Here is a 26,296-nt window from a genome sequence, read left to right as displayed (position 1 = left end):
CGTCATTTAAAAAGAAGTGATGTCAAGTCAGCATGTTTCTTTCTGCTCTTCTCCCACTTGCTGAAGAGTCACAAGGGCATATTTAGACTTTTGAAGTTTGAGAACTCTTTCTTGAACTCTTTTTCTCAAAAGAAGGCCATAGCTAGGTATCAGAACGATCTACCTCTCACCTTCCTTCCCTCCCTCCTCCCTCCCTCCCTCGGTCTCTCTCTCTCTTTCTAAATACCAGAGCAACTGCTACTACTTGAGATGCTGGATACATGCCTGCAATGAAGGACATAACAAAAGTGAAAAGAAATTCACAGTGATGCAGACACAATTTATTTCCACTGTACTTATTTCCACAGTTTCATCAGTGAGTACTTCTATTGTTAGTACACCATTTTAAAGGCAAAGAGGAAAACAGCAAGTCTTTCTGATAGCAAGATAGATTTGAATCCCACATGACAGAATGCTTTACATACGGAAGACACAAGACTTAGGGGAGTGTATTATAGCTCTCATTATTGCCAGGACATTCCTGAATTACTGAAAAAAATCACTTGCCTGAAAACACTATATGCCTTAACTGATTTCCTAATACTTTGTAGAATACTCTGAAATTATGAAGACTGCATCATGCAGCTAAAATAGGACAATATACACAGATATTTTCTAGTACGATCATTAGTATTGTATATGCTCATCAAATATTTTCTTTCAGTCATTTGATATAACAAGCAGTTTTGGATTAATTTAATGAATTTAAACTACATTCATTCCCAAATAGACATTTTATAGCAAGTCATATTAGTACATTTGGAAGATATTTCTGTTCCTCTTGAAATTTTATCTGAAACTTGGAAAACTACATCTTTAATCCCCACTGTTGGTATCAACTTCAGATATAATGGCAAGAATTAATGCAATATAGAATGAAAAGTAAAAACAGTGAGAGAAGTTGTCAGAACCCCCCCCCCCACACACACAAAGGCATCTCTATTTCCTAGAAATACTGACTACGAAGTAATTAAACTTAATATAGTAAGAAGGCTGAAAATTCAAGCACTTGGCAAGAAATTCCAAACAAAAAAACATGGGGAGTATTAACATAGCTATATTTTACTATTCTGTATTTTTAAAATCGCCTTTATGAGTTACCTATAAATATAATGAGTCAAAAAGGTTGACTCTCTGAAATCAGAGTCAGAGTAGTAACTTAGTAAGGAAGTTTTATTCCTTTATATACACACCAATGAAAGTCATGGCAGACTCTACCAAAGTAATATAAGTGTTTAGAAATTCTGCCATAGGAGTTTCTGTTTGTCATCTGCAGAAGAGATCTGGGCTGTGGGACAAACAGCTTACATGAACCTCAGAACCGCTGACAGACAGACAGACAGACAGTGGTGTCACTCTTAACACTTGCATTTTGGAGGTGATGTTTAACAACACATAGATGATGTATCTTTAGGCCAGTCTACCTGCTGTGGTGTTTACTGTTTGTATGGAGAAGTTAGGACAAAGACTTAACTGTTTCTCATGCTATTTTTACTTTCTTCCCTAATTCTCCCAGGTTGAGATCACAGTTTCAATCTCCTTGGAACTGTTTATTCCAGGTTCGGAAGCACTGACCCACGTTTAAAAGGAAAACAAAACAATATGAAGGAAGACACATGTACTCAACTATTTTTTTCACAAGCATCACTCTAGTTGTCCTTGTTCTCTCTTTCCTCCTCTCTACTCAGAAGTCCTAGTTAAACTACAGGTTTGACATGCCTATCACTTCAAATCCCAGAGTCAAGATTGCATGCAAATAAGCTTATTTTTTATAAAAAACTGAAACTCTTGGGTTCCATTATGTTGCAAAAGAAGTCTTGAAAACACAACCAAATGTAACAAATCCAGCAATATGTGCAGAAAAACCTGAAACCCAAGTTCTGAAACCTGTCACACAGTCAGATACAGCCAGAGAGGAGAGTGTGGACTCACAGCCCCGTGCCTTCTGCCACGCCACACTTGTGACAGTGCTCCTGAGAGCTGGCGGCGAGAGGCTTCCCCATGCTGCCTCCCACCTGCGTGTACCATGGATGTGCCTCCCTTCAGCTCAGTATACTGCTAGCGCTATGATGTGCTGCACGAGGGCCTAGCGACAGAGAGGCAGCAGTGACAGGAGAAGACAAGATGCCTCTCTGGAGGTGAAAGACACAGAAATGTCCCCAGGCGAATTCCTGGCTTGCCCTGAGAGGGGTCCTTCAAGAGCCATTGATTTGCGTTGCATGTCAAGGCCACAGAGGTAGCCGTAAAGAAGCACTGGGTGCTGGCTGAAAGGGTGCTGGGTTCACAGGCTGACATAGACATTCGGTGACACCTCACTTGCTGCAGCATACCAACGTATGCTTCTCCCCGACAAAGCTCAGTCACCTCAAATGCACCCTCACTTAAAAACAACAACAACAACAACAACAACAAAACACCAAGAAAGCTGCATGTACTTCAGTCTCTTATTCTTTAGTTTGTTCCCCAGTTATGTGGCTCACTATTTAAAGTGTTCAGTCTTTGTGTACAGTCAGTATGAAGTTATTTGTAAAAATAATGTGTGGTAAATTGGCAGACAAGTACAGTTTAAAATATAGACAATCTGTTGAAAGCTTTAGGAGAGCTGCCATAAAATTTCATTTCTTACATTATAATATGTTTAACATTTTATGCAACATAGTACTTCAAGAAAAATGATAAAATTAAACAGTAAAGATTCTTTGAAAATGCCTTGTAAGGAAGAACACACAGAGCGACTGTCAGGGCACGGGGGGGGCCGGGGCTGGGGTGGCAGGGACTCCCCCGGGGTGGCAGGGCAGGGCCTGGCACAGAGGCCCGTCCCACCCCCAGCCAGGAGCAGGGCAGACGAGGGGCACCGGCCACCTCCCTTGGGATGCACTGGGACGTGGGCCCGCAGCAGGGCCCAAGGCCGGGCAGGGCAGGGCTGTGGGAGCTGGAGACCAACCCTGCTGCCATGTCGCTGGGGCAGGGACTGATGGCCCTGGGGAGCTGACATGGGGTCCTGGGCCAGGGACAGGGTGGGAGAGCCCAGGGAGGGGTCAGGGACAGTCAGGGCTGATGGTGCCTTTGGGGCCCTGGTTTATTAAGTGTTCAAGGGAGAGAGAAATATCTACAAACAGTACCATTTTAACTTTTAAGAAAAGAAAATCTGTAACTGATATTCTATAATTCACAGAAAGAAATCTTCAGTGTATTTTACAAAGGGTGGAGTTGATAGTATTGTGATCTGGTGAGTTTATGAAATAATAAGATTCCACTACTTTCACTGGGCTACAGAAGATTGCAAATATCTTATAATATATTTGGGATATAATAAATCAGGGGATTTAATGAGGGTATTTAATGGGGATTCCTATACTTTGTCAGTGCTTTGGCCACTGAACCCTGACGCTAGTGGTAGTCATAGTCTTTACTCTTCTCTGTCTCCTTATCAGGATGAGAATTATGACAGTCATCTTTTTCACACAGCTTCAATTTAATTGGAAAATAAGTGACTAGTTTTATTAATTGCCCTATGAATGATAACGGTTGTTTTTTCTTTATGAGAATGCTAGGTAAGACGTTCTCATTGGTTAACTACATATCTCTTACTTTCCTGTCTGGTGTTTGAAACAATTTCTATTTGTCCAGAGTTTATTTTTTACTTTACACTGCATATTTTTCCCCTTTGCAAATTTCAGATAGTCTTTTTCCTATCATCTGAAAGATTTTTATCTTTTATACTTCTTATCTATGTGTATTAGATTTGATTTGCTTTTATCTCAACAAATTAAGATAGTCAGAAATGGACTACCTGGAAGCAAAAGGTAGAGTTGCTTTTTTAAAAAAAGATTAATCAATAATAGCTGTTAACGGTCATCTTCAGCTTTCCAGTAATAAACTGGAAAATTATTCTTACCAAAATTAAATGAATGCTAAAAAAGTAGGAACACCGACCCCCCCCCCAGGATATAAAGGAGAAATGGAGAAGTAGAATGTGAACAAAAGATAATTTCTTAGGTGTGTAAAAATTTCATTCTAAAATGAAACTTCTATAGGTTACATTTTATAGTAAGATTTGCTTATTCATGTGATTAATATTGAAAAATACTTAAATAATATTTGGGGTTTTGATAGATTTATCTGGTAATTTTATGGAGAATTCTTACTGCATTGAGATTTTGTAGGCATGATTTTTTTTTTTAATTTTCTTGGGGACCTGTTGGTAGGTGTGTACGCATGAAATGGGACGTCTCCTTCAGCTTGGATCTTGAGTTCTGCAAACAATGGCTTTCTTTTAATCTCTGCTCTTCTGCTTGCCTTTCCTTTCCTCCTTCTGTTAACTAACGGTAGAAGCGTGAAGCTTGTCATGCATACAGATGTTAAGAAATCTATGCCATGACTGAAAATAGTTTGAAAGTAACAAAATAAATTGCTAGCAGCAATGCACATAATTAGCAGAAAATATGACTCACTTAAAGGGTAAAACTTAGAAATATTGCAAATACATGTATTTCTCCCTACTACTGAATTTCTAGTCCATTACTATTTTCTACTGCGAATTTTTATTCAGGTAATTGAAAAATGTAGAATTAACATTTTTATATTTTTCATTAAATATAATGGGCATTAAATAGCACTAAAAATTATAAGCAAAAGTAACGTATTTGACAATAATATATTATGTCAAGTGTGCTCTAGAATAGCTTACCTTTTGTCTAACATAATCCATAACAATCTAACATACAGACAGCAAAATGAAGAGTAGGCTCAACATTACTGAGTTTTATGTAAATTTAGATTTGTACTGCTTCATGTTTAATGACACCACAAGCACTCATAGTTCTTTGTTCGTGGATGGCTGATTATTCATGGTACTGTATAAGTATATAGAGAAGTACAGAAAAGAGCAAACCTAAGAGCCCTGTGTTGGTGTGCAGTCTGACAAAGGGAGAGGCCGAAAACTACCAACCCTGTTGCAATGTAGTTAATGCTGTTTGGGTCACATTATGAAATATGCTTTTCTGGTTGCAAGAACAGTAGCATGCAAGCTGCTTTAATTTCTCTCTCTTTCTCTTTTTTTGTTCTCGTCTGTCATTTATTTTATTACTATTTGAGATTCTTTGTCAGGTATATTTGGTGGGCAGCAAACTCAACAGGTACATAATAAAATGGTTTGTGTATGAAAACACATGTGAGAACATGACCTTCCAAAACAAGGAACTAGTTTTGGCTTTTTGTAGTCCTGCACCTTCCACTGTTTTTCTCTTATTGATGATTGTGAACCTAAGCTTGTGCCAAAAAGATGTATGGTTCATATACTGGCTTCTCTTTCTCAGTTTTACACCAATTAAGAAACTACTTTGTACAGATGGAACTCCTGCAGTCAGTCTCCTTTTTCTGGAAACGAAACTGGAAACCTCTCCAAAGTACCTGGTTGTTAACAGGGCTGTTAGACACAAGTGAATGAAGAATCCAGTTTCTTTTTCTTGTTCTCTCTTTTATTGTTTTTTAAAGGCCTGATTTCATAATTGGCTGCATGTACTAAACAAAATGAATTTACATTGTCCAGAAAGCAAGAAAACTACTTTCTTTTGCTTTAATGTAATTCCTTTAACCAACAATTTGTACAAAAAAAAAGAAGGAAAAAAACCCCAACCCAAACCTTAAAACAGTAAGAAAGAGCCAGTACATGCATGTGGTAAAGCTAAAAAAATACCTCGCTAGAGAAAGACTTAAAATTGTATTGCTAATTTTTGTATTGTAAGCATGTGAATTATTTATTTTTAAAATGTTATTTTGCACATCTTTGATGGAGATTGCCCGGCCATAACACAGCCCCATAAACAACTCGGCATTCTTTGCAACTTTTTGCACACAGTAGGAATGAACAACAGAAGACACTGGAAAGCAATGCTGGAATCTCCTAATCTACAGACTTTGTCTATTGACAAAGCAAGGCTTTATTCTGTTTGCTACTGATGATCTTCTGAAGTTCTTTCCTAGCACCAGAAGTTACCATTCTCTTAACTGCACCAAAGTGGAAATGGCCATGCTTTGGCTACACATGAAAGTGAATGGTTGAAAGGTGGGGAAACATTTTTGAAGTAAAGATGAACAGATCATTTTTTGTGAAAATCTGTTTAACATTCCAGGTAAGGCATTTAACCTGTATGGTTCCTTACATCCCATTCTCTAGTATAATATTCATATACTTTTGAAGTAATTCACAAAGCGTTTTCACTAGCATCTGTTTTAACTAGCATCTCTTGTGCATTTTTTTCTTTGCCTTGTCACAGGCAGAAGGTGTATAACAAAGTGCCTTACTTCAGCATGTTTTCTTGTGTGTCTTTGTTTTGGCGTGTTTATACACTGCTACATTCAGCACAGAAGCTAAGAAGATCCTGTGAGGGTCCTTCATTTTATTATTCTTGCTGAGCAGGTAAGATTTTTCCCAATAGTGAAACATTCTGTTATAATAAAAGAACATAACTATCAAACCCCAAACTTTAATTAATCTAAACTACAGACATCCAAAGAACCCATGGAATACTTAAAAGTATTGAGAAGCAGAACTTGTTTTAAAATTCCATATCCCCGTGCTTAAAATCTAGAATGAGGAGTGTAGTGTATATTTTGGCTTTCTCTGAGTAACCTGTCTAGCTGAGGAGCCATATTGCACCATAGCGCAGTACTTGCAGTTTCCTGATAGTAGAAGGATTTTTATCCAGATGAATAGCACATTTGTAGCAAAGCTGAGAGACTATGAAAGTCTAAGTAGCTGAAGCCATCTCATTGATGTTAGACTGAGATAGAGTTTACTGGCAATCTAGTGACGGAAATTTTAATCTGAATACTACTTTGCGTGGGTTTAGTGTAAACAGGTTTGATTTATTTGTGTGTGAAGGAGCTAGGCATGACCTGAAACACCTGTGACATGCCTCAATGTCTTGACATGTTCAGATGGAGAGGTCTTTACCTTTTTATCTTTTTCAGGTTTGTGATGGACCAAGAATCCTGGGGTGGAAAGGTAGACTAATGGTGTCACCTGGTTTGTTGTGATGCTGGCTGTGACAGCTGTTTTATTTCCAGTGGTGGTATAGATTGGATTGTTTCTTAATGATAAGATTATCATTATTAGCATCAGTTATGGCTCGTGTTATTCTTTGCTGATTCCTCTGGTCAACATCTACCTTGCGGTCCTCACGCTTGACTTTGGAATTAGTTCCTCCTTCTCTAACTCACACTATATGATGAAGTGGAATATGAATTGAATGACCTTTAACAAATGCATTAAGACCACAAACTTTAAAATGTGTAAAGTTTTTTTAAAATCATGATACATTGTTTCTTGATCACAGTTGCTATTTTGAGAGTCTGCAAGTTTTTACATTTCCATGTATGAAAAGGAAGCTCCTTAGCCGAGCAATGACAGGAATTTCTCTCTCATTTACCTGGATTTCAGTGACTTTTAAAGACATCACTGGTATCCACTCAGATCTGTTCCACGCCATTGTCAAAGACCAATTCAGAGGAATTTGTAAAAAATTGAAACTAGATATGCCAGAAATGGGAGATTTTTTTCCTTGCCTTCATGCAGTTTGTTGCTTGCACCTATGTGTTAAAGATAATAAAAAAAATAACTAAATTTTAGCCTGAGAATCTGATAGCACAGCTAGCTACTCACAGTACAGCTGAACGCCATTTTTCATTTTTTATGGTAACCATGGTAGAGTGAAATTTTCTATTACACCTTAAGTATTTCAATAGCAGACTGAATTAAAATGTTTACTCACATCTTATGCCACTTCAGCTGCAAGCAACACTTCAGCTGAGTAACATTAGACACAGTGGAAAAAGAGCAGAATGACTGCTCTTAGACCTAACGTTCCAAATCTCAGATCACAAAAAAAAGTTCTCCTTTGGTTTTCAGGTCTCATATACAACAGGATGTGAGTTGCTGGGATTTTCAAGCAGATCTTTACAGTCCTTAAATCATGTCTCCAGAAAAAGCATCCTGAAGGAGTGTAACAAGACCAGAAAATTCTGTTCCAATCAACCATTCCGTAGCTGGGAACTAGAGCCTGCTCTGCAGATCACATTAACTGAGACAGAGATAAAACCTGTCCTTTCCCAGCTGAAGACTTTCAGCTGTACTGAAAGGTGCTAACTGTGCTTTCAAACTCTCAGGCTTGTCTTTTGTTCGTCTTTAGTTGGCTTTGAACAATTCACATCTAAGCTAAAGGTATGTCCCTGTTCTAAACTTTCTCTCCCTCCATCAAATGTCTGCAATGAGAGATTTTTAAGGTTACCATGACGATTTTTGAGGCCACAGGTGGAATGCTTTTTTGTCTGAGAAAACCAGGTTTATGACAGTCTTCTAGTGAAACACAGCAATCAAGTTATGGAAGGTAAAACCCACAACTGAAATAGGTAAGAAATTTAAAGTGAGGAACTACAGAGAAACCCTTAAAGCTATGATAATATGCAGAGAACCTTTGGGAAATAAGCACGAATGTAATTGTAAAGTACAATTGGAATTATAACTCAAATTACATTGGAATGTAATTTATTCACACAATATTACATTTCTTTTTTCCAGTCTCAGCCAAGATCCTCTGAACTTTATTTTTGCACTCCTCTTTTAGTCTTTAATGGCTTCTTTATCAAGTGAAGGCTAGCTCTAAATATTGCTGCTTTTTTTTTCTTCCTATGTAACATTTCTAAGACAGCTTCTCCTTTCTCCATCTTCATCTAAAAATCTTACGCAGGCCTTCATCACGCTGTAGTAGCTGTCGGCAGGCTTTAACAAATGAAGTGCTGCATCATCAATATTATTCAAAACAGGGCTACAGGAATCGCTTTCCCTTTACTGCTTTGACTACGTCACATATCTTTGCAACCATTACCTGCTCCTCAGTTTGCACTGTATGTCTTGAAAGTAAAGGCAAATCTTCTCCAAGTTGGTTCTTCACCTCCCTGTATGATCAGTTATTCCTTGGGAGTATAGTGGTGTCAGTTCCCTCTTTTACCCTGTTCAGAGCAAAAGATTTCATAAGTCTCCACTTCATCTTTGTTGGAGACAGCATGTGAGAAAGACCCACGGCGAGACTTACACAGGGGAGGAAGCCAGCTTTCAGACATGTCTTTAAAGTATTCTTTCTGACGTAAGATTATGTTTTCTTTTTTAAAATAACCTGGCAAATGGTAAGGAGGACTTCCTGTGGTAATAAAGAGTACAGTCTCGCTGTACTCTTCCTACCTGTCTTTACCCACTTAATTTATCTCCTGTAAATTCCATCTATACCAGATGAAATAGAGCCCGTTGACAGAGAGACTGGGCATTCCATACTTTCGGGGTAATTAATCGATTTGTTTGGCATACTTGGAGCTTAGATAAGCAAAACTATGTTTTGGAGATCCGATGGTCAAATTCCATTCAAGGGAAGCTTAAGCTCATAATTAAATAGTACATTCAGTACCTTTCACTACTGAAGTTTCCATAAAATATATCATTATGCTTTTATGCTCTTGACCAAAATTATCCATGCAGTTAAGTTTTACCAAAAAATGCCCTCTACTGTAGGGAGCATTCCCTTATTATGACAAAGCCCAAAGGACTTGCTCAATGCCAGTTTTTGCGGTTCTTCCATAGTTCTTCATTTTCCATTCTTCACAGTTTTTCCTTCTTCCATCTCATTGACCTCAAAAGCCTACATGCTTGAAGAGAAAGAGGCTCCTGTTTAAATTGGTACCACAAAGCACAGGTACTAATTGGCAGCTTCTGCACTATGCAGCAACCTCAGCACTGTCAAACATGGTACTTCAGCCGCTTACTCATCTGTGAATCTGGCAACAGAGAAGCTAAGGGCAGCAGGTCAACTAGGACAGTACTATGAGTAGCAATAATAGTCTTTCTGTGCTGGGTTTTTGCTTTAATGATTGAAAGGCAGTAGAGAAGATGGGCATGAGGAGCTGAGGGGCCAACAGACTTCCTAAAGTATTCCACAAATGTTTATAAATCAAATTACTATGAAGGAGGTCTGTCTGCTATACAGCTTTGCAAATAATTGACTCCTCCAGTCCACGGAACAGGGACTGGAATCTTTTCCCGGGTAAGTGCTGAAAACAACCACCTTGGGTGAACATGGACAGTGAGCTCAGATCTCCCATATGCCTGGCAAATGCTTTAATCAGTAAGTTACTGTTTGAAAGAGGGGAGGAAGGAAGGATGTCATCAGTGACACTCATCTTTATCAATACTTAGAAAAGAGTGATACTTCCATGCATACAGATGCTGTTATAAAAAATAACAGTGCTGAGTTCTAGTTTGAAGCTGCAAATCCCGATCTGACCTACATACCTTACTGTACAGAGAGTAATGTGCTTCAACTCCAAAGGAAGGAAAAAAGAACCCAAACAAATAATGGAAAAAACCCCATCAGATATGCCCTTCTTTGAAGAAGTTCGTACCAGCCAGCCTATGTGGCCGCCTGCTGAACATGCATGCTCTCACAAGTGCTTTCTGAGCTGCTTAGTTTTTCCTCACTCACCCAACGCAAAGCTCGGATTTGTTGTGATAGCCGTGTGTGTAAGTCTCTGATGGGTGATGGATCTTGCCCTCAGCTACAGTGTGATTGTCGGGCAACTGCTCTAATGGTTTGTATGCTGAAGATAAATTAAATCAGGATGAGGATCTGGAATGGCCAGGAAAAGTGACAAAGAGCCACCTGAAGTTGGAAGTTGGTTGGAAGGGTAGAGTTATTTTGTTTTGGCTCTCTTAACCCATGCATTGCGCTGGAAGGCCAAGCTCTGGCAACAAACTCTGGCATGGCCCCAGTACTTTCTTTGCAGTTGTTTTTAAAAGTCCGTGCTGGCAATTCTTCTCAGCTATTTGCCTTCTACCGTACATATGCATCCTCTGTGCATTTACATTTTCCACAGCACAGCATCAGGAACGAGCAAAACAATGGGCCAAACCTACTGTGAAGCCACCGCAGCAGCAAGCATCACTGCGCCTGAACCCGCTGCTGGCCGTGGCTCCCCCGCCTCTCCAGCACCTGTCTAAAGCGGATGAGGTGACTTCAGGCTTCTGAAGCAACAGAGTCAATCCTTCATGGACGAAACTCTTTTTGGTATGTGGAAGAAATATAAACAAATACTGAAATATTTCTTGCCGAGAGCGAAGTTTGCATAGTTGATACCTGCGCATCATCCTCGAGCTGGGATGAACTCGATTTCAAACGAACGCTCTGAAAACCCCGACTTCAAATCGTTTTCTGGTACTCATTTACTCACGATGCCCAGTTCCTCCAAGAACCCCCGCCAGCGTCCCGGCTCCACATCCCTTTCCTACCCGCCCGCCTCGGCCCGCGTGGGCCAGCATTGACGGGCGAGGCGGGGCGCGGGACGGGAGGGTGAAGGGGCATCTCCGGGGGCAGCGGGCACCCGCCGCCACACCCGGCGGAGGTGGCGTTTAGCGGCTGAGGCGCAGCAATCCCCCCCCCCGCTCCCCCAGCCCCTTCCGCGCCGCCGCCTTGGCGGGGCTCGCTCGAGCCGCCCGCCGGCCTCCCTCCCGGGGGCCGCGCCCGCGCGCGACACAGCCGTTGGGACGGGAGGGGAGGGGGGAGCGGGGTCCCCGCGCGGAGCCGGGCGGGTGGGGAGCGCCGGGGTCAGCCCCGGGGGCGGAGGGCGCCGACGCACGGGCACGCGCCCGCCTTTTCTAACGGCCAGAGAGGAGCGGTGGCGCTGAGAGGGGAGGAGGCGGCGCTCTCCGGTTCGGATTGGGCCCTAGTGTCCCTTTTTTTCCCCTTTTTTTTTCCCCTTCCTTTTTTTTTTTAAGGAGTGGGCGTGAGGGAATTAGCGCCGTGCGAGCCGCGAAGCAGCAGTAGCAGCTGCATCTGGGGAGCCGTGTGCGTGAGGCAGTGGGAGCAGACGTGATTACTTCAGAATTTATTTAAGGACTGGTGGAAACCACTGCAGCGGCTTCCAGGGGAAGTCCCCGCCGCCGAGGAGCGCGCCGAGCCCAGCAGCGCCCGGAGCCGCTCCCTCCGCCTCCACCCCCGCCTCTGCCTCGCCCGCTGCCGTCCGCCCGCCCGCCCTCCGGCCCCGGCGGTGCCGCCCGCTCAGGCTTCGGGCCGAGGGGGAGGGCGTTTGCCCACGCCTAGCGTTTCCAAATGCGTGATATTAATTACACGCCTGGACTATTCAGATTATAGCAGATTTTACCACTGCTTTGTCATGGTCGGATTACAGCAGATGATACGTTTTATTACGCTATATATCCGATTAGATGAGATGTACTGGCGTTTGCCTGAACTCTTCCGACTGCGGAACGCAACAGTTCAGAGCTCTCGCACCGCTTTCAACACAGGCGTCACCGAGTAGTTAGCCAGGACTAGGGCAGTACAGCGCCCGGCAGCCGATGGGGACGGCACTCCCCGGCCCTTGGAGGGGAGCCGCTGGCGGTGCCGCGGGGCGGGTGTAGCTGCTTCTGCCCCGCGGGGCGGAGGCGCCCGGGACGCGCGCGCTGGTGCGCGGTGTGCGGCGCGGCGCACGTGCCGCGGGTGACCTGCCGGGGCTCCGTCGCCGCGGCTCCTGCTCTGTACCGCTGAGATCAGGCCCTATACGGTGCCTGCCAGGCGGCGATGAGCTGCGGGCAGAGGATTTCTTTCTGTAAAGCAGAAAACCGCGTTTGCTTTTTGATCATGCAGGCGGTCGTGCGTGCGTGTGGAGTTCAATCACGCAGAGAGGCATAATTAGCCTGGGAGGTATTGAAGAACCAGAGAAGCCAGATATCGCTCAATTAAGTTTAACAAAAGATGAGAAATAAAAGAAAGATGCTTTCCCGCGGCCCCTCCCCCTGTAATCGCTTGCCTCCAGCTGCAAAGATGCTGTTGCTCGAAAGGGGCTGCTGGAGCTTTAAGAGCCACTCCCCCCCCTCCTGCTCCCGACAATGGTCTGAGCCGAGCTCTGCTTCCCAAAGCAAAATTTGTAATATGCCATTTTCCCCATGGATGCTTCTCCTCTTGGCTGCTGACGAAGTCACCGAAGAAAATGCTGAGGTGCCAAGCAGCCAGTCTTGCCGGAGGACGGGTGCGGGGGCTTGGAGTTCCTCGGAGCAACGCCTGTGTCACCATTGCTAGGAAGATGGTCCAGGAGTGCTCGGCTGTGTGAGTCCCTGCTCGAAGCCGGTGGAGACTGCGGTTGTTATTGATCAAGTGAAATAGCAGACGCCGAAATAAAAGCCACTAGGTACTGAACCTTCTATTTCTGAGTTAGACATTCCCTCCTTAGCCCCGATACCCTCCGGGAGGTGAGGTGCAAATGCAAAATCTTGCTGGCTGCCTCTTGCTGTACTACCTGTGTGGTATTATTTAAATGCATTTCTGTAATGGGAGTTGGGAGTTGGGGAATTTCAGACTAAAAAACGTGGAGCCAACTTCTTTTTTTTGGTGCGGTTGAGGGAGATACGAGGCTGGAGGGATGACATAAAGAACAAATAGTTGGAATGAGTCCTTTTTTTTAAGGTACTGTGTTGATCACCCCTCCTGTGTGGAAGGAGTGCAGGATGCTTCTGTTAAAGGTGATATCATAGTTTAGTGGAGACTGGCAGGTAAGGAGTTAACTAGGAGGAGGAATATGCATGTAATGCAACTCAGACAATAGGAAGGATTTTCCTTATGGAATTACACTGTGCTGCCTAGGAGTGATCTTGCTGAGATCGTCTGAAAAGACATAATTGCAGTAAGAACTGGTTTTATCAGCCACTATATCTATTTAACGATTTGAAAAAAAAAAATAGCTTGTAAATGCAAAATATCCAGGATGATCCAATGAAATGAGTTTTCAAGCTGATGTCACTGTGGACAGGCTAGAACGTGTGGTAGTTAGATTTCTACTTCTTTTTCCTGCAGCAAAATTAGAAGTAACTTGAAATGACTCCTCAACCTTGGTGTGCAAATCAAACATCTGAGTATACAGAAAACAAGCTTTTAAAACCAGTTATGGACAGAAAGGTGAGGGAATAAAATTAGATTCACATCTAAGGTGGTAGCCTTCAAGGTGAGCAAAATGAATGCTTGTCTAAGAGCCTTTGTCAGGCAGAAGCCAGGTAGTATTTCGTCTTCTCATTCCCAGAGCTTACCCAAGTGAAAGAAGTCCAGCTGGTAAATTATTCCCAGGCTACATGAGATTGCAGAGGTGTTTGTTACAGCATTCACTTTAAAAAAAATAAATAATTCCAAGACTCTTGGACAATCCAGATAACAGAAGATGTCAAACAGGGTGGAGTCCAATGAGAAGAAAGATGACAACTTTTTCATTTTCCACCTTTATGGCATATATACCACAGAAATTGCAAGTAGTTTGAGAAAAAGTCAGTATTGAGGATGCACTTTCACACCTGGTCTGTACATGATTATCAGCATCTGTACATAGAAGATATGTAAGAGAATTGCTATCAATTTAGTTGTTAATGGAGTAGCTCCTGAAAAGGAGCTTTATATAACTCTTAACCAAGGGTGGGCATATCCTGTGCAGTTTGTTACAATTTTTGTCCATTCACTCATCTGGATGTCTAAACTGAGCTGCAGAATTCCTAATTGAGCTAATACTGAGTTCACTCTTGATGGAGACATAATGCAGCTAACGCTATAGATTTGCTGTGACATTTTTTCCGTACAACCTGAAACATCTTTAATGCAATGACAATGGACCACGTTCTTTCCCCCTCTCATAGAACAGATCACTTTAAACAATCGTTGCTTTTTGCCAGTTAAATGTTGTGTGTTTAGAGGGAAAACCTGTTCGTGATTTCTTGCAATATTGTAGGCAATGGTCACGTAACATCCAGCGTGCTCCCTAGTCATGCATAACATACATTTGTGATTTTTATGCTCCTGTTTGGAGGTAGTAAAATGACAGGAAGTTGGTGGCTTGCCTACGTTAGTGACTTTTCCAGCCATCTACACTGATCCAAACCCACTGAAGTCCATGATAGAATTTCCATGAATTTAAGCAGCTGTTGGATTAGGCTCCATGCAAATGATTGGAGAAAACACTGAACTAGGAACCAATCAACCTGGACTAGATTTTGCAGTAGATGGTGTAGTAGATACACAATGGACAAGGAAGAGAATGTATTTAGAGAACTTTAATGTGCTGCTTCACGGGCTGCCATTGCGTGTGGCTATGATACCTGAGCACTTCAGGTCTTGAACTACTATTAAAATAAGTGCTTAGTTCAAATTGGAAGAATTGTAAAGTTATTACATCGCCTAAAAGTCTTTTTCTAGGGAGCATGTATGTGCTACATGGATTTTAAGGGAAGCAGTAATTGTCAGTATCCTGTTCCCCCTTCAGAACCTCTCAGAGGGTTTGGGATAGTTGTAAGGTGCCACACAAGTTCCGTATCCGCTGCAGTCCTTGAGAGTTTTGGGCACTTTGCGTGCTCCCTGAGCAAGGGAATTGTAATGTCTGCTCTGTGGCTCCTGATGAACCTAAGAAACAGTATTTGTGTGTTAACAGTAAAATGCTGGTGACTTAAAGTAAATGCATATTGCATTGAGGGATTGCTTTACTTAGGTTCAGAATACCGGGTAAAGCGGTAAACTTTTTACTGCAGAGATACTAAGTTCAGTATCAATGGACCTGTTTTTCTTTTTAAAGAAACACATATAAAAAGCCTTACTTTTCAGTCAAGCATAGCTTTAATTAAGTTGTATTACTACAGGGCAAGTCAGCCTTTTTCTGGCAAAGGAACACAAAATTTATCTTTTTTTCCTTTGAATAAAGAGATATATAATGCATGTTTAGGTATTAATGAAGCGTATGTCACCTTGTTAAGCCCTTTCCTTCCACTCCTTCCTCTTCTTTGCAGTCCTGGCTTTATGGGAAGTATTGCACAGAACAACGTACATGAGGGCTTATTCTGTTTTCATGGACTTCTGTGGTCTTGAAGATATGGGGCAGAGGTGTTTAATCCACCACTTGCAGTTCCTAACACCCACTGAAAGAAATTCCAGCTCCCTCAATGTTCTTTCTTGGATGCCTGTGTTCCCTCATGTATAACTTCAGTCATATCCTGACACAGCAAGATAGCTGCCACTTAGCAGTGGGTTGCTGCTACTGTAATTATCTGGCCTGTTCCTCGCCTACTCCTGAGGAACAGGATGGTTTATGAATGTCTTCGTTATCTTTTCCCTCTCCTCTTCAATTCCTCCCCCAACTCCTTTTCTGACACAGTTTTCCGGGGGCAACAGCCTGCAGTTCTCCTCTAGTAGTACAAAGAGCTGCATGGACTTGCTAGATGCATGGGTGGGCACCACTGGTATAATTAAATAGGATTTGAGGTATCGAATTAGGAAACCAAGTTGGATGCCTGAAGTAGTCCTTCTTCATCTTTTTCTCCTTTTTTTCATGTGACCAGAGTCTTGGTACCAAAATCCTTAGTAAATTACTTCAGTGGGAATTTACTCAGACTCTGCAAAGCTGACTCCTGATAGCTGGTTACAGATTTCTGAGTTTATTCCATTCAACACCACGTATCTTTCTTTTGAGAAGAAAGCAAGTCTGTGTTTCTTGGTTCTTCGGTTTGTTTGTGGGTTGGTTTGTTTGTTTTCTTGTTTGTTTTTTGAGAGAATGGTGTTAGGAAAGCTTTCTATTTTTTCCTGATGAGAATATGATGTATTCATATTTTTATTTCTCATTAATGGCGTAGTCAGAAAACTTGCTAAATGTACCAGGCACATCATGCCTTTAGGTATATTGTAAACATTGACTTGATAACAGACTACGACCTTGAATAGGAACAACTTCAATGTTGGAATTTTGGGGAAAAATATTTATTTATATTTACTGTTTCTTCTCTTGTGATTCTAGAAGGAGCATATACCACTTAACTACTGTCATACCGTACATATGTGTTCCCCTGCCAAGCTAGGCTTCAACAGTTTTTCAATCTTTATTCTAAAAATATTTTTTCATTATTTGTTTTACCATGGTTCATGGAGTAGATGAAAAAATGTAAAGCGTTAAAATCTTTATTCAAACCTTTCTTTTGTTTAAACCATTTGAATGATAAGTGAAGCCAGACAATAAGCAAGGCCATACAAGTTAAGTTACAAGACTTTTCAAACTTTTAAATTTAAAATGTTCCTAGACATGGCATTTTATCATCCAATATAATATTTTGGGGGGGGTTTTGTGTGTGAATATTTTCTGTCAAAGAGTAATTGCCTAAATTTCCAAAAATAAGCACAGATTTTTGTTAACAATTTGGATGTCTAAAATGTATGTGTTCATTTCACATCATCATGTGGTTGTGTTTTCAGATTTCTCTGCTTTGTAGGTTTTTTTGGGCTGTTTGTTTTCTTTTTTGAAACATCACTCAGAAATTGTGACATTTAGTGTAAATAGCAATATCTGAAAATGTGGCCGTACTTGTAATCAAGCATGAGTGAGGTTTATTTTTTATTTTTAAATGACAATTTTGTTTACTTTTTGTAGAGGTCTTCCAAGTGTATAAAGCTGCAAGTTCTCCATAAGGCAGGCCATCCTAATAAAATAAACTTTTTTTTTTTGTATGAATGCAATGAGATGAGCCACAATGTGGGGTTTTAGTCTTGGGTTTTTTATTTCAAATTTCCCTCCAGCCTTATTTAAATGTATATTAAATTTCAGGATCTCTGTGGTAAATGAGTGAATTCTTTGAATTTAAAGCTCTCTCCAGACACATGGAATTATTCAGTGTGAAAGGGACCTTTAGAGGTCATCTGCGCCAACGCCTTGCCCAATGCAGGGCCAACTTCAAAATAAGATCAGGTTGCTCAGTGGTGGAGATTCTTCTTCTAAAAAGAAGATTCAGTGATCACTGTAAATTTCTGGAGTTTAAGGCAGATATCTATATACTCCGATTTTGCTTATATTTCATCACATTACCTGAAAATTGTAGGAGAAGTTACTTTGCCATTTAGAATTGTGGCAATGCAATTAAAGTGTTTGTTGTAAGCTTCAGAGAAGGGATTCTGATGCTTCATGCACATTGTTTGTCTTTGCTCATCCCTCCTTTACTGTTACTGTCAGCTCTGAATTCTTTTTCCCTAATAGGACTCATTGAAGATATGTAACTGTAATTGCCTTGTAGTAGTTGATAGGAATGTATTGGAATGGAATGGAAAGGAATACTACCATGGGATAACAAAAATCTTAATATTGGAGCTGGTACATGCAGACCAAATGGAGAGATTAAAATATATGCACAGACTCAATGAACATACTTTTGCATCTGAATTTCAGTGTGCGCATGGGGTTGAATGAGGAACTAACAACCTATTACACTGTATAAAACCAATTCAGAAGAGTAGAGGGTTGGGGAAACTTCAACCTGATCTTTGATCTTTTGGGGCTGCCTCTGGTTACATAGTTCTATACAGCCAATTGTATGACAGGGGAGCAGGATCTCAAATCATTGGCTGATAAACACAATTAGAAAACATAGAATACCCAGATGTCAGTTTATGACTGTATTTAGTCTATCCAAAAGTGATGGTTTAGAAAATCAAGTCCTGTGAGCCTAACCAGTCTTTGAAGCAGTAAGAGTGGACGACAAAAAGGAAGTTTAAAGATGGTCTGTTGTTTATCCTGCTAAGTTCTGTTCTGAGTAGAACTGATATCTACATGAATTAATAAAAACTGCATACTTGCGACAAGTATCTGCCACATATGCACAGACCTGTTATTCCTGAACTGTATGCATATCCAGTAAGTCCAGGATGCATCTGACCTGTCTGTATGAAAATTGATTCATGTGTGTATAGTGAAATGTATCTGAGATGTATAAAAATTTCTGTAAACTCACAGATCAGCCACAAAATGCATGTGGCAGAGCAGGTCTAAAATGTAACAGAAGTGGGTCTGCCAATAGCCTTATTCTGAGCCCTTAAGAACTGCAGCATTGAATGTGTCTGTGTCTCCCCCAGAAATACAGTTGGAAAAGACATATATTTTTCACAGAAAGAAGTGACTAATTCTGGTTATTTTACTAGAGCGAACTCTTTAAGTGTTTAATGGTTGAAATCTTTACTGTATGAAATATACTTTAGCTTAACACAGATTTATGGTCTGCGATTAGTGGGTCAAGAGTAGGTAGTTACAGTGATTCCTTCTGATTTCAGTGTGTGAAATATTTAAGTTGATTATATTATGAAACCAGAGTAAAAATTGTTGGAGTTACATAGAAGGAAAACCAGAAGTTGCTTTCTTCCCCCATTGGAAATTTAAAAATGTAATTAAAATTACTCAGGGTATGACCACATTAGCAATCAGACCTAACTGTTCATAGCCATACTATTTTTATTTTATGTTTTAATGTGAATCCCTCAGTTGTTTCCATCTGCATTGTGTTGGGTTGGATCTCTGTGTGCTTTTGGTGTGTGCAAACTAGGTTCCTTTCAGCTATAATTAAACTGGAAGGTTGCTCTTAAATCTAATGTCCTGACCCCATGTGTGAACCACATCATCATGTGGTTAACCAAGGGTTGTCTAATCCATGCTCACCATCAGAAGGCTCTGGAAACTTCAAGAACTCTTGTAACTCCCTGACATGATGCACTTGTTATGTAAAGAACCAAATGCATATGTGCCCTGCTATTTGTCCTCAGCTGCCAATCTTCTACTACTAAACTGTGATCGGTCTGTTTGCTGACACTTCTTCCTCTGTTTACTTTCGTTGGTTTGAAGTCCTTTCTCTGCTTTACCTGCCCTAGCTTTTGTTGCAGCCCATCTTGATGAACCACCCTTTTCTTTCTTCCTTTATTTTCTTCCTTTTAAAATTCTTCAGGTATTCTCACGGTTTCCATTCCTTCCTGCTATCAAGCAGAAAATTCATAAAGGGTGCAATAAGGTCCTGGGGAAGTGGCTTTATTCTTGAACATGTGCTGGAAGAAGGCCAGCATTTCTTGGGAACAGTGTTAAATGGTGGCAGCCTCGGGACATTGAAAGCATCCCATCTGCTGGCAGGTATAAGAGTGATAAATGCCAGATAAAGTTTAAAAAAAGAAAAAAAATGCTTTCTAAAGGCAAGAAGACACAAATCATAGTAAATCAGAACAGCATGCCATATATGTCTTTCATGAAGAGCTGCAAGAAATCTTTATTTGTGGACCCCACAATAAACCTGCAGTTGTTTGAAATTTTGTTCCTTTTTTCTGGGTTGATGACCCAGGAACATCCTGAGAAGCCAGGTTCCCTTCAGAGTTGTTCCGGGGTCCTCATTGTTGGCTCCCACAGAAGATCCATGTGAGGACGTGGCCCAGGATTCCCCTTTCCCTGGCTCCTCACTGTTGCAAGTATCAATGCATCCCTTTCTGTCACATCCTACCAGCACTTCTGATCTGGCCTAGGTTAGCGTACTGCTTTTCTAATATTTGTCTCTAAGCTGAAGGTGGGGAAGGGGAGAGGATGCATGTGGTTCCAATGGAGTAGTCTCATTGGTCTCTGAACTGCCGGAAAGCAATGTACATCACCAGTGTGACTGCAAGAACAGCTGTACCTTTTAAAGGTTCTCCTGGGGCTGTGAGCTGTGGGAGAAAACTTCCAAATAACAACTGCCTACATCAGGAACTGCCCACCTGTTCCTTGCCTTCTCTGCGGTCTTACTCATAGCCCAAGTTTGTTACTTGTGCCATGTCAGGATAATGCAGCCCAGCCTTTCAAAATAAGCACACTGCATGGTCCGCTCCCTACCCTGAATGCAGCAGCTTAGAGGGAGAAGACGTAGTAATACTGCAGTGAGCATTCAACCCATGGATTCCATTGCTACCCCATAACCACTTATATATATGGCTTCCCACATCCCCATAATGACTATAGGAGGAGATTTTCTATCTAGTTTGAATACAAGGTGCTAAGGTAGCAACAGCTGTCTGCACAGAGGTTTCCCTACCTGTTCCTACACATTCACCAGCATGCGTGAAAAATTGCACCGCTCTCACTCTGCCACTGCATGTGAGCAGTGGTAGTGTATGCTGTGCCGTTCAGACCATAAACTTGATCTGCATGTGCAGGATATTGGAGGTGATTTCTTGAATGATGAAGGTTCACTGGTGAGAATCCCCTGGGGCAGGAAGTGTGCCCCATGAGACGTTGATGATCATGAGGCAGGAAAGGTTCAGTGACAATATCTGAATTGTTTTCTTTGGTCATGAAGAATGAGACCTTCGTCTCTGGCTACCTGCTGCATACTGAAAAGTTATGATTAAACTGAGCAAGTGGCAGATGGCCTTGGATGTTTTAGTTATCCCTTTGCTCACTGTGAACTTGACCATCCCAAACTGGTTAGCCACATGTGGGACCCGGGTGGAGACACTCCACAGGGTGATGGCCACTTTCTGAGTGAAATGTACACCCACAACATTGTGAGAGGATCGTGGAGGCAAGACAGTGGCTCCCCCCTGCTGGTAGTCCCACATCTCAAGATATCTCTGGACAGTGGACAAAGCAGTTACATCAGCAAGAACTCCCCAAAAGCTGTTCTGCCTCTGCAGGGAAATTGAAGTGTAGGAGGATGGGTACTGGTTTATTCAAACTGTCCTGCTGGTGTCGCTGCAGAGTTTAGTCACTCCCCATCTATGGTGCCTCACAGTACACACTGTCCATACTCAGAAGAAGAAGTGGTAGGTACCATGAAGATCAGTTAGTAATGGTGCAAGTATTTTTAAATCTGAAGTTTTTTATGGCGATGGAGGCACTGATGTATTAACGTCATCTCAGTATGAAAGGACATTGTGGTGCTTCCTAGTGGAGCCTATAGTTTAGGAGAGGCAAAGGTTTCTGGAATAGAAAGTTTTGAACCTCATGAATAATGGAGATAGGCAGCATCGAATCAGATAATCCTGAGTAAATATTCCTGACCTAAATATATTGGAGATGTGAGGAACTTTTCAGTATCTGTCACTTCAAGCTATTAACAGCTTCTCTTGCACCTAATTAATTACTAAGTGGATAATAGCCACAAACAACCTTTACCTTGCCTCCAGTCCACTTTAAAAACAGGATCAAGACCTACCTGAAACCTCAGTAGTGACGCTATTGCCTATGAAAGCTATGTAGTAGTAGCTGATAATTCATGCTGAAATACCAGTGTTTGGTGCCAATTTTGCTAGTTATCACATCTGCTGAAAAAGTGAAAATTAAGAATACTAAATTCCGCATGAACATTCAGAATATGATCAAGGCCAGCTAATCTTAGCAAAGCTGTCATTTTCCCGGTAAATCTTAGCAGCAAACTGTTAGCACAAGGATTGCTTGTGACTTGGTGATGGTAGGAGGAGTTGGTTTTAATGAATTTAGTACAGGTGTCTTAGCTTTTTTGTTCTCTGGTGTATGGCCTGTCTTTAAGTTACATTCTGTAACAGCTAGCTCTTCCATTTTTCATAAATTCCACTTTCACAAGTTCCATTTTCCATTGGGAAGCAGACCAGATCTAAGAATATGTAGAACTAATCCATCATAGTATTGAGGCTGAAATGGTGAGATTGTTACATGATGGCACACTTAACAGTGGAAGTGTGTCAACCACATGTATTGTCAACAAAATTCATGTCCAGAAGGTCCACAGCAAACTCCTAGGTAAAATATTTTAAATTCTAGTAGATGAACCAAAAGCACCTTGATCCCACTTGCTGAGATAAATGGCTTCCAATAGTTACTATGATAAGAGAATTTCCAGAAATTAACCCTTAACTATGTATAAAGTTATGTCTGCTGTACTTCTTCAGTCATACTAGAAAAACAATTTCTGATTCTTTGGGTGACTTTCATTGGGTAGATATCATCTATTATGAACACAGTCTTTTTTTTTTTTTTTTTTAAATCTGAGTTTTAGACCTGCCATATCTTTGGTTTTGGTTTTTTTTTTTCCATCTGCTGAACCCAGTATCTCATAGCATAAACTTCTCCCCATACACAAACTGAGGTTTTGAGATTTACATAAGAAGTTTTATAATTGAAGAATGGGACTAGGTGATATTATTTGCTCTGCTCAGGGCTGTTTTTAGGAAACAAACGACAGTGATTCTGTCCCTGGTAATTCAGTTTGCACAAGATACCACAGGGATGGTAATTAGCAGAGAGTTTCTAGTTCTTGACCTCTTACTGAACGAGCTCACTGGAGAATAATTTCCCCTGAGGATGGAAATAACTAGATAGAAAAATAGATTAACCTGGCATTGTTAAGGCAGCATGATACTGGATCAATAGTTAGCCTGAGCTGTACTGTAGAAGTGCCTAGAGCAGGACAAAATCTGGCAATTAATGGCAGCTATTGGCATCAATACCAACAATTCAGCAATGACATTAAGTAAGAGAGGGGAGAAAATCAACAATAAAGGAGACTACAATTGCAGAGGAAGTCTTTTCTGTCATTTCAAGATAGCATTATTTGCAAAACTATTAATAATTTAAAATATTCTGTTACCCTCCATCTCCTTCCAGTCATTCTTCTCTCAGTTTAGGAAGCACATTCAAAGTCTTTGCTGTGTGGAATTGGTCACTCTATTTAATCCCTGTCTATCGACCATCTGATTAACATTGAAAGCACAAAGTTGAAAGAGGGAACAATGCAATAATCTACTAACTGTGTCCATGTGACAGAGTTAATTCCTCTTATGAAATCCCCTCAAATGTTTTTCTACTGAAGAGCTTTTCCTTGATTTGTGTTTTTTTAAAGAAATGATGTGTGAAGTGATGCCAACGATAAACGAGGACACCCCGATGAGTCAACGGGGGTCCCAAAGCAGCGGCTCAGACTCGGATTCTCACTTTGAGCAGCTGATGGTGAACATGCTGGATGAAAGGGACCGTCTCCTTGATACTCTTCGGGAGACACAGGAAAGCTTGTCACTTGCACAGCAACGCCTACAGGATGTCATCTACGACAGAGACTCCCTCCAGCGACAGCTTAACTCAGCACTGCCTCAGGTATGTAGTTTATAAAGATTTTTTTTTTTTTTTAGATTCACCAATTTTCTACTTAATGCCACTTACTTTAACCCTAATCAGTATTTATTCCTTGAGGCCCAAATTCTGCTCCCATTGAGGTCGGCTGCAGAACTCCTCTATCTATTTAATAGTACCTAGTTTGACCTCTTTGGGACCTGTCTTCTCTTCAAAGTTACAAGTAGGAGTCATGCTGTTGACTTCAAGGAGAGCAAGATGAAGGCCTGTAGCTACTGGTTCTTTTGGCTGTTGCTCTAGCATTTACAACAGATGAGGGATCATTTAAATTAAAGATCTAATGGTGGGAATGAAGAAAAAAGAATGAGGATGTTTCCTACAGACTCTATTCCAGATAAGAGTTTCTAAATAACATTACAACAAAAAAAATTAGCTTATATAGGTTAAATAATGAACTACACACAAAATCAGAATCAGCTGATATCTTAATATTTTTATTAATTTTTTAAATAATTATATATATTTCATTATATAAAATTAATTTGGTCTTTTTTTAGGAACTGAAGAATGCATTACTTCAGTTATAATAATAATGTTATATTTCAAAAGTATATATCAACATAACATTATTTTTCAACATACTAGAATTAAAAGCAAAGAAACACCTTAGTTCAGTCTGTATATCTGCCCAGAGATTTGAAATATACCATAAGTCAAAATGCAGTTTTTCTCCATGTTATTTTGTTTGCATCTCCCAACTGTCACTTGCAAGAGAATTTGATTGTAAGCGTGAGTGCCTGGGCATACTTGCCTGGGCAAAGTGGTATACCTATTAGACAGTGGCTAGAGAGGAAGGAAGACAGATTCAGCTGTGGAATTGGAAGAAGGAGGTGGTATGGATGAATCAAATCAGTGAGAAAGTTCTTAAAGACAGAAAAGGAAAAAGGCACCCACTGGAGTAGGGAACAGAAGCAGTTGCATAAGGGCTAACCCCAGCAGGTTATTGGAATATCTTGGGATAGGACTGAAAAAGAGAGAGACTGTAATCATTTGAAGAATAGCATTAGCAACTTCAGCATTAGCTCCAGGCAATAAGAATGACTACGCTTGGCTTGGGTCAAACAAAAAGGAGTAGCAATGATCTTGATACACAATAAAATCAAGGTGTTTTTTTTTTTTTCTCTAATTTGTGGGCAGTTGAGCTTCTTTTCCACTGGTGTCTCTTCATAGAAGAGTGTAAAAGACTAAGTGAAAGACAGCATAGATCCTTTATGCAAAGATTTATTGCTAGAAATCTGAAGAGAGGAGGTTCTGCATCTGTGAACCCCCATTCAGTGTGTCGCTTAGTACAGAGGCACTCTCCACTCAGCCCATAGTGAGGTATTCTTATTGAGCACTAGCAGGTGTCTAAGCCTTAATGTTTCTGTGTCTCACGTAAGCAAAACTCCTGCTAAAATGCAGGAGACTAGCTAAGGAAAATAATACTCAGCACAAATGTGGTACAGAGCCTAAAAGAAACAGAAATTCTAAGGAACTGGATCATGATATGATTTTAATCTTTATTTCTTCTAGTAAATGTTGGTGGTATGTGTTTTTGAATGATAGCTGTACACCCCCTAAAAGTAATTGATCTGTCAGGTGAACACTTTGCACTACCACGTACCATTAAGAATGCATATTTCAGGTAGCATTCATCCATATATCTAAGTAGAGATGTGGGTTTCCTGTATGAGAAACTGTGTGACATACTGCTTATACTTTAAAGCAGAACCAGATTTTCCCATCAATTAGGTTGTCTAGATCTTCATATGTAAGTAATTCAATTCTGTAGAAACCTTTTTGTATAAGTACAGAACACTGTCCTAATAATATAACATTCTAGTTTCTTCCATTTTCTTCCAAGTAAATAACTTCTATATGACTGCCATCCTATTTAGCTTCCTTTCTGGACTTGAGATATTCTGCATAGTACTTTTATAATTTTCTTTTTTGTTTACGGTTTTATGAATGGCGAGCTTGCATTGCTAGCTGCCTGACATAGCCCTGTGACAAAATGCTGCCCAGTACTTTCATCGTGGAGAGGAAGAATTCTGTGTTCACTCAATTTAAGAGAATACATAAATATACACTAACTATACGATGATTATTATTTAGTTATAATGTGACATCTCATGAGTCTTGCTTTATCAGCCTATATTTCTTTTAGCTCTTGATTTCTTGAGTGGTTTTCAAAATTCAATTATTTCTTAGCATTTACATAGTGCTTTGCATGTATAAAATGTGTATTGACACAGTTACATTCCGAAGCATTTGTGTTAGGACA

The 26,296-nt window shown here is 40.7% G+C and overlaps 1 protein-coding gene across 4 annotated transcripts in view; it reads left to right on the top strand.

The window, feature by feature from the left end:
• Positions 1-12,994: 12,994 nt before the first annotated feature.
• The window catches only part of PPFIA2 (PPFI scaffold protein A2), a 356,055-nt gene continuing 342,753 nt past the window's right edge, over positions 12,995-26,296 (top strand). For all 4 annotated transcript variants that reach the window (XM_076333728.1, XM_076333719.1, XM_076333708.1 and 1 more), the window contains exons 1-2: positions 12,995-13,272; positions 23,747-23,997. In XM_076333728.1, the coding sequence (XP_076189843.1) occupies positions 23,749-23,997 (249 nt within the window). In that variant the 5' untranslated portion in view covers positions 12,995-13,272; positions 23,747-23,748. The remainder of the gene's footprint in view (positions 13,273-23,746; positions 23,998-26,296) is intronic.

Source organism: Aptenodytes patagonicus, chromosome 1, assembly GCF_965638725.1.
Source record: "Aptenodytes patagonicus chromosome 1, bAptPat1.pri.cur, whole genome shotgun sequence".
Lineage (NCBI taxonomy): Eukaryota > Metazoa > Chordata > Aves > Sphenisciformes > Spheniscidae > Aptenodytes > Aptenodytes patagonicus.
This window is presented reverse-complemented; position numbering and strand designations above follow the sequence as displayed.